The 9365-nt window shown below is 43.5% G+C and overlaps 1 protein-coding gene across 1 annotated transcript; it reads left to right on the top strand.

Moving 5' to 3' along the window:
* Positions 1-820: 820 nt before the first annotated feature.
* LOC119294594 (protein WHAT'S THIS FACTOR 1 homolog, chloroplastic-like) lies at positions 821-3259 on the top strand. Its single transcript, XM_037572806.1, has 2 exons — positions 821-1077; positions 1665-3259. The coding sequence occupies exon 2, from the start codon at positions 1685-1687 to the stop codon at positions 2882-2884; it is 1200 nt and encodes a 399-aa protein (XP_037428703.1). The 5' UTR covers positions 821-1077; positions 1665-1684; the 3' UTR covers positions 2885-3259.
* The last annotated feature ends 6106 nt before the right edge of the window (positions 3260-9365 follow it).

The following is a 9365-nucleotide window of genomic DNA, read 5'->3' on the forward strand; positions in this document are numbered from 1 at the left end:
ATAAATACAATGTGTATTTTAAAATGTTTAAAATTATCCAAAATATGGTTATCATGTATTTAAAAATGTTAATCGTGTATTCAAAATGTTTTGCTCATGTGTACAAAAAATATACAACATATATTAATCAAAATCAAAGAAAACTGAAAAAGTCCCTAAAAAAATCATAAAAACTGATAATAAAATCACAACAAAAAACACAAAGTTTTTCTAAAAAAGGATCGAACCATATATAGAAGTTTCCCAAAACCATAACTGTGGACACAATACATTTCCGGCTCACTAACGTGGTTTTTCTTTTAAGGATTTTTTCTTTCTTGCAATTCTGCGAACTTTGAATGCATCATTTCCTCCATTTCTCGGAACTTATCACGGAATCTAGGCCCACTAGGACTCGGCGGGATTTCTGGTAAATCAAGCTCTCTCTTATTTTTATGTAAAGGATCTTGTAGGTCAGGTAGTTTCTGCTATCTTTTTTTCCATTTGGATTTTTTTTGCTCCTAATGTTTTGGGGCTTTCGTCTTTCAGCGTCAGTGTCGTTCCAGCAGAATGTTTTCGCCGTTGGTGTTCTTTCCGATCTCAATGCATTTCACCGCTCCACCGGAATTTCCGACAGAGGCGAAACAAAAGGATCTCTCGGTTTGGGCGAGATATAGCCCTGCCGTATTAGCTGTACTGTGCACATGGTTGGAGTTTGCGGCGGCCCACTCAGACCGGGCACCGGGCTGGCTGATCCAGCCCATCACCGGTGCTGTCGCCTTGTTCGGCTGTGCCATCGAGATGGAGCCATCGAATGAACCAAACGCCGCCGCCTCCACAACTGACCTGGCCGCCCCGGCGAGTCCGCGACCCGCCTCCACGACTGCCCCGGCCCCTGCCTCCCCTTGCTCCCCAGTACCCATCACCCGTAAAGCCATCCCCACTCTCGCACGGCCGCGGCCCGTGGCGCCGCCTGACTCCGAGCTCGGCGACCTCCGAGCACGAGCAGTCTTGCCCACTGCCGCCGGTGACGTCCTGAGGACCTGAGCGCGACCTCTGAGCTCCTTCAGGGCATCGAGCTCGACTCGGTTGCTCGAGGTAACTAGTGCGATTGTGGATATTAGAAGTACTACCTCAGTTTCAGTCTTCAGAGCTAGCTGGTACTGGAGTATTTTCTTTCTGCAATGGGTCTAGTGATTAGTGAAGCCTGCCTGGTGACAATTATTGAGTGAGATGATGCTTTTGTGGCAATGCTAAAGCGTAAAGTAGTTTGATGTTGCAGATTTCTACTCATGTTATCTTTTATTCTTCTTGCAAGGCCATTTCATCTCACCAACTAGTTGTGTTGTGATATTTGCGCAAAAAATTAGGGCATAATATTTGCAAATTTCAAACATGTTTAGGGAACTCTAATGCTGCGAGACTTGATTAAGCTATTTGTAGCGCTCTTCTGGTCAATTTCATAGTATACGTGTGATGTCTGTAAATTTTCTGTTGGAGGTGGTACACCCTATAAAGTGTTATTCCTACTGCCACTGCTGCTATGAGTTGCTCTTCTGAAATGGGAATTGTTGAGAGTTAAGAGTTGAGATACAGGCTTTTGGTATTATTAATTTTATTCCTTAGTTGTAAGGCTTATGTTGTTTGAAACGGCCTGAATATTCTGTCCCCCTTTTTTTTTGTAGAATTTGAAGTACACTCCTGAATGCTCAGGGCCTGTGGTGCCTACACAGACTTGCATTTAAGAGTAAATCTGATGAGAAGATTGGCAGAACAGTTATCTTACATTCCCAGATCGCGTTCCTTGGTACAATTCAAGGAAATGTCCTCGTTCTCTGCTGGTCATGGACGCCGTCCGAAGAAGAAGCTTTATCACCGTGAGCCTGGTCTCGACAAGGCCATGGACCTCCAAAAGAAGCCCGCCCTTCTCCTCCGTCTCCGTGAGCTCATCCTGGCCCAAAAGACAGGTTCACTACTTGTACGTGACCTGGAAAAGGAGGTTGGCTTTGTCCAAAAATGGAACTTTGTTGCACTGATTGAGCGCCACCCCAATATCTTCCGTGTCTCTGGTGGAAGTACATCGCGTGAACCCATTGCTGTCACGCTTACTGAGAAGGCCAGAAATATTTCTGGTGAGGAGATCCAAGCACAGGAGCTGATGGAACCTATCTTGGTAAGAAATCTGAGGAAGCTGTTAATGATGTCCATGGACTGCCAGATCCCTTTAGAGAAGATTGAGCTCATCCAACCTGAATTGGGTTTACCAAAGAACTTCAAGGACAAGTTGATTCCAAGTTACCCTGATTTTTTTTCAATCCGTGATGTGAGAGGATTGGACCATCTGTGTTTGGAGAGTTGGGATTCTTCACTGGCAGTCACAGCACGAGAAGAAAAATTGAACTTCGATGGTTTCCAAATGGAGTACAGAGGGGTTCCTAAAGATGGAAATTTACTGGGTCCTTTTGCGTTCAAGTTAAAGTATCCAGCAGGATTTAGGCCCAACCGGAAGTACCTTGAGGAGGTAGTCAGGTGGCAGAAGATGGCATTTCCTTCACCTTATTTGAATGCTAGGCGAGTGGAGCCTGCAACTCCACAGGCTCGGAAGCGGTCTGTTGCTGTTCTACATGAGGTCTTAAGCTTGACAATGCAGAAACGACTGACATCCGACAAGCTAGAAGTCTTCCATAACGAGTACAGGCTGCCATGCAAGCTACTCCTTTGTTTGATAAAAAATCATGGGATCTTCTACATTACTAACAAGGGAGCAAGAAGTACCGTCTTTCTCAAGGAGGCCTACGATGATACTAATCTCATTGAGAAGTGTCCTCTGCTGAAATTCCATGATCAGTTTTCCTCTTTAATTGGACGGCCATGCTCCAACTTGAATATTCCACTGGCAGTATAGCTCGAGTATTGATTTACATGAGAAGCAAAACCATGGTGTGTCTGGCCGGTGCACCTTCTTAGTTGATTTCTTGATGCTCACATGAGCCCATTTGCACACAACAAACTATGTAAGTCCTCTGTACAATGGATGTTTCTTGCACCTTGGCTGTTAAAGATAGAACTGTAAACACCAACGTCACATCATCAAATATGAAGCCCTTCCAGGAATCAAGTTGCGGCTCAGCTGATAAGAGGCACAGGTTAAGTTGAAATGTAGGGATTAGGTTGAGGGATTTGAGAGGATTAACTCCAGTAGCTTCTAATTCCAAAAAAAAAATTACAGCATCAGTTCTGCTTTGTATTAATATATGTAATGTTGAGTTTGCTTCTCCTACTTGGATGGCTTTCTACGTTTGGCTCATAAACAATAATCTGACACTTATTTATCTGAAACTCTTTTATTCACCCAGTCTCATGTGGTTCTGCTTGCAGAAGGATATTTGTTAGTTGTTACTGTTCTGCTACTTCATTTTAGAGAGTTCTGCAGCATAAACTGTGTCACACTCACACAGTCATACCACTAGATGCTCTTGGTTGGTTGGATGTTTTTAATTCATTAGCAGCATTATCATTCCTTGCATGAACTGACCATCGGTAAAGGTTAGCGCATGAACAAGCTGGCATCTCAATCAGTTCCTATTTTGTTGTTTTCGCATCCATTAACAGGCAGAAAACACCTGTAAAATGCTCCAGATGCCGTCTATAATTGAATTTTCCTTCAGTCTAGCACATTGATTGGTCTGCTAATTTCTGAATTTGTTGGCAATGATTATCTACTTCATTGTATGCAATTGAATCTTGATGCTCGTGCCGCTGGTTGACTTATCTGCATTGGACTTCGACGGTATCATTCCTTTATCGGTCTCTTTATTTACTACCCCTGTAAATAAATGTAAGACGTTTTAAGACTTCTAAGAATGAGAAATGACTTCAGATGTAATTGCACATCTTACTAGATATAATTGATTGGTTGTGAATTGAGCCAAATATTTTTGTAGGCATCTGGATTCATAGACTTGCTGCTGGTAGATACTGTCCTTAATTTTGATGTCTTCCTATACTATTAGTTTTATCAGTATCAACTTCATTAACATAATGTGTTCCGTATGATTAAGATGTGGCCCTGATTAGTTTTTTCCCTTAACATCTTATTTATTTGAAGTATTTCAGATGTCAGATTGCTTGTTTACATGGATTAAAATGCTGCGAATAACATAAATCTGTGCTTTGTTATGGACCTGTTGTTTTTGTGAAGCAACTAGTAAGAATATCCCTTGTGGTGCATGCAAAATTTGATTTAATTGGTGAGCATGTTGAAACGTGTGCTGAACGCCTGAACCATGTCTTTGCATTGTTATTAGAAGTTTATTTGTTTTGGATAGTGGATCTTCTCCAAGGTTATTTGATAGCTCTCTTATTTTTTTTATCTCAGAATGTGAAATACTGCAATGTTTAACTCACATGCTGATTATGTTTTCAAACAACTACGAGTCGTCTTAGATAGCTGTAACATGTATATGCAACTTTCGGTTCCACATTCAACTACTCATTTTGCATTACCACATTCATCATGTGCCCTTTGGGATACTTACGAGAAGAAGGAAGATGAGGCCTACTTCCTTGCTTCAGAAGAAAATAGAAGTCCTGATAAGGTTTGTACTGTGATAGCTCATGATTACACCACTACAGTCTGCGTTTTGACAGTCACGACACCTTTTTGCTGCAGATTGCCCCATTTCTGTTAAGCCAGACCAACGCGCATGGGATTATCATCCTCACTCAACGCATCTTTGTAATGTACTCCCTCCGTCCTGTAATGTAAGACGTTTTTGTAGGTCAAATTGAACTGCAAAAACGTCTTATATTATGGGACAGAGGTAGTACAATATTGCAATCTTCAATAACAGTCAGTCTTTGTGTGTTGTCAGATTATTCTGTAGCGAGTCTCTGTACTGATATTGTTTCTGTGTGATGTAGCTTTGTGTCAAAATCAATAGGCTGTGCGCCAGTCAAAGCACAGGGACAATGCAATGGAGTGCTTTGATGGATTGAGTGATGGCTGAACAATGGCATCCGCCAAAAGGCTGTAGGCTAGGTGCTTGTTTAGCCCTACCAGCGAAATCATGGAATCACCGCTAAACCGTTGATCTCGGATCGGATTCTAAGCACGCAGAGCTTTGCCGGCTTGCTACGCCAATCAATATAACCCGCAACAGGCTATTCATGGGCAGGTTTGGATCCCTTTCAGGCTAATCTTGAGTACCTTGTGATATATTCCTGCATTGAAGTGGTTGTCAACATAGAATGATGCCTTGGTGGGGGATGCATATATACTTAACTCCAACACCAAGCACAGCTCTCAGTGGGATCGAATCAGACGGAACATGTGCCAAGTAACGAAGGACCAAAGCATCGGAGTGGACGCATGGAGGCGAGATGGGGGGAGGCCAACTGGCCGCTGCTCAATTATATAACCCCTGAAAGTGAAGAGCATGAACAGGAGCGGTGATTGGGGCCAGATTCTGCAGACACCAAGGGGAGCACCCACCTATGATGGTGGTCAGATGCACTGAAAGCTAGATTTGGATGGGTGCTAGTGGCTTACCCAGAAAAAAGTCAAGCAAATACTACAACGGATGGAGACCGGAGGCCCCCCGCCCTTTGCTGATCCTGTTTGTTTTCATTCTCCTGGTAAGCATTCCCAAACCATGTTATTTCCACAACTTGCACTCTGAACCTCTCTTCATAATTTTTTTGGGGGTCTATTATTGGCCACCAACAGCACATGATTTACTTGCCCTTGGGTCACTTTCAGCCTCTATTGACCCATCTGGATTTCCAATTAATGCATTTTTCTTGTACACCAGTCTTTGCTTGCCTGTCCCTGTCCCTGAGTAGCGTGGCCCGCTCATAAACAACTTGTGTGTGTGTGGCCATAGGCTAGGGCCTGCCTTTTTTAAGTTGGCAACTTCCACAAAATCCATGAGTTATCACTGCTTCAGGAACTGGATTTGGTCGCTTGCATGCTTTTGCTGTCTCTTTCTCCGGGCCCTGCCTTGACTTTAGGAAGCTACCACCATCTTTACTTGTCTTTCACTTTGATTCTCATGGTTACCACCAGATTTTGACCTAAAATCTTATTTTATTTGCTGAATTAGGTAGAGCTCCAGTTCTCAGCTCTTACGGTGGGTGCATCTTCCCTTTTCTGCTCCTGGGTATAGTAGGTTTTTGAACGATCTTTGATGAGCTTGGCTTTGAGAAGCTTCTCTGAATCGCGCCGTTCAACGGCGTCCCTTTGCTGGTCGAACATCGCAATTAGCGTGGCCAATCAATACCACCCCATGTCTCCATCATCATCTGCCCGGTGTCTATCCATTGGGAGTCCGACAAAGAAGCACCCGATCTACGTTGTGAAACAATCTCTTTTGATTGCTTGAATGAACGCTCGACCATCTCCATCGCCCTGGACAAACATTTGGACCGTCTAGCTATCAGCATCATGCTGGAGCCCCGTTTCTTCCCACTCGGTGCATAGCCAATCCACTGACTCTAGCAGCAGGCCATTTTATACTTGTCTCATCTGAAGAAAGTAATGTGTGTGTGCATTGATGTATACGTGGAGGCGTACCCTAGCCGTGTGTGATTTGGTTGGTTCAGATTTCGCAATCTGAGCATGTATTTGAGGGTGCCTGTACCTCCTCTCCTCTGCATCCAATCCATCGAATCTCTTTGTTTGCATGTCTCTTCTACCTGATCTTTCTTTATCTGTATCACGTCACCAGGTAGTAAAGCCGTATGGAGGGGAGATTTATTCTAGCCCAGTACCCAAGAAATAATTTTATTCCATGTCGACGAGACTCAGCACGAGCATCTGGAGAGGAAAATGAAACATTCCGCGTTTAGCTCATCGCCAAACCACACGCCGGCCGGGTCGACAATCAATTTAGGTCGGCATTTGATTTGATGTAGCTTCTGTCCACGTTACGCATAAGTTGTTACATCGTGTACTATGTACGTTGTTACGTGTACGTTGTAAAGAAGCAATCTGACATCTTATGCGTTTCAGATGTCAGATTGATTGTTCACATGGATAAAACGCTGCGAAGAACATAACTCTGCTTTATTATGGACCTGATATTTCTGTGAAGCAACTAGTAAGAGTATCCCTTGTGGTGCATACAAAACATGTGCTGAATGCCTGAACCATGTCTTTCCACTATTATTTGAATTTATTTATTTGTTTTGGATAATGGATTTTTCCATCGTTATTTGGATAGCTCTGTTAATTTTTTATCTCAGAAATGTGAAATACTGCAATGTTTAACTCACATGCTAATTACAACTACGATCGTCCTAGATAGCTGTAACATGTATACTCCACATTCCACTACTCATGTTGCATTACTGCATTCATCATGTGCCCTTTGGGACACTTACGAGAAGAAGGAAGATCAGGCCTATTTCCTTGCTTTAGAAGAAAATAGAAGTCCTGCTGTGGTTTATACTGTGATAGCTCATGATTACACTACTAGAGTCTGTGTTTTGACAGTCACAACACTTCTTTGCTGCAGATTGCCCCATTTCTGTTAAGCGAGACCAACGCGCACAGGATTATAGTTTTCACTGATCGCATCTTTGTAATGCACACTGGCAATTGTTGAGTGGAGGGAACTCAAAGATGGTAAACTATAAGCGAAGATGGCCTACCACTTACTATACGGTCTTTATCCAGCAGGAACAGCTATGCAGCAAGCTGACATGAAATTTTTCTTCTCTTATTAATATCTCAGTGCAAATATTGCAATCCAGCAATCAGGGTCAGTCTTTGTAGCATGGGTTTGATGTTGCTAGATTATTCTATAGCAGAGTCTCTGGTACTACTGATACTGTTTCTGTGTAATTCAGCTTTGTGTCAAAATCAATACACTGCGCACCAGCCAAAGTACAGAGACAATACAATGGAGTGCTTTGACGGATCGAGCGATGGCTGAACAATGTCATCCTCCAAAAGGCTGTAGGTCAGTTGCTTGTTTAGCCCTATCAGCGAAACTGGGGAAACACTGCTTACTGTTGACCTCGGACCGGATTCAGAGCATGCAAAGCTTTACCGATTTGCTACGCCAATCGATACCCACAACGGGCTATTCATGGGCAGGTTTGAATCCCTTTCAGACTGTCTTGAGTATGTTCTGATATTCCTGCATTGAAGTGGTTGTCAAGTTCAACATAGAATGATATTCTTGGTGGGAGATGCATATATACTTAACTCCAACGCCAAACATGGCTCTCAGTGGGATCCAATCAGATGAGCATCTGCTAAGTAAAGAAGGGCCGACAAAATTGTGCATTGGTGTGGAAATCAATACGCTGTGCACCAGTCAAAGTACAGAGACAATACAATGGAGGGCTTTGATGGATTGAGCAAGGGCTGAACAATGCCATCCTCTGAAAGCCTGTAGGTTAGGTGCTTGTTTAGCCCTGAATAATGACCGTCGATCTGGGATCGGATTCTAGGCACGCGGAGCTTTGCCGGTCTGTTACGCCAATCAATATATGCCCGCAACAGGCTATTCATGGGCAGGTTTGGATCCCTTTCAGGCTAATATCGAGTACCTTGTGATATATTCCTGCATTGAAGTGGTTGTCAACATAGAATGATGCCTTGGCGGGGTATGCATATATATACTTAACTCCAACTCCAACGCCAAGCACAGCTCTCAGTGGGATCAAATCAGACGAGCATGTAGTACTAAGTAAAGAAGGACCGACAAAATTATGCGTGGTGTGGACACATGGAGGCCCAATTATAGCCCCTGAAAGTGATGAGCATGAGCAGGAGCAGTGATTGGGACCAGAGTCTGCAGACACCAAGGGGAGCACCCACCTATGATGGTGGCCATGAGCCAGGTCAGATGCACTGAAAGCTAGATTTTGGTTGGCAACTTTTTTCTGATCATGTTTCTTCTTCTTCTTCTCCTTCTCCTGGTAAGCATTGTTTCTCTCTCCCTCTGCAGTAACCTTTCAAACCATGTTACTTATTTCCACAGCCTGCACTCTGAACCTCTCTTAATACTTTTTTGGGTCCATTATTGGCCACCAAGAGCACAGTTATGTCCATCTGATCTGATCCTGCACATGCTTTCTTTGCCCTCGAGTCGCCTTCAGCCTCTGTTGAGTGTTGACCCATCTGGGTTTCCAGTTGATGCGCCTTTCTTGTACACCGGTCTTTGCTTGCCCGTCCCTGTCCCTCGGTAGCATTAGCATTGTGCGCTCCATAAACAACTTTTGTGTGCGCCCTTTTTAAGTCGGCGACTTGCACAAAATCCATGACTTGTCACTGCTTCAGGAACTTGGCTTTGCTTGCTGCATGGTTTTGCTGTCCCTTTCTTTCTCCGGACCCTGCCTTGACTTTAGGAAGCTACCATTATCTTTTTTTTTTT

The sequence above is a fragment of the Triticum dicoccoides genome, chromosome 4B, assembly GCF_002162155.2.
Source record: "Triticum dicoccoides isolate Atlit2015 ecotype Zavitan chromosome 4B, WEW_v2.0, whole genome shotgun sequence".
NCBI lineage: Eukaryota > Viridiplantae > Streptophyta > Magnoliopsida > Poales > Poaceae > Triticum > Triticum dicoccoides.

Bases quoted from the DNA above. Each gene is read 5' to 3' on its own strand.
- LOC119294594 (XM_037572806.1), top strand. From the start codon at position 1,685: ATGCTCAGGGCCTGTGGTGCCTACACAGACTTGCATTTAAGAGTAAAT.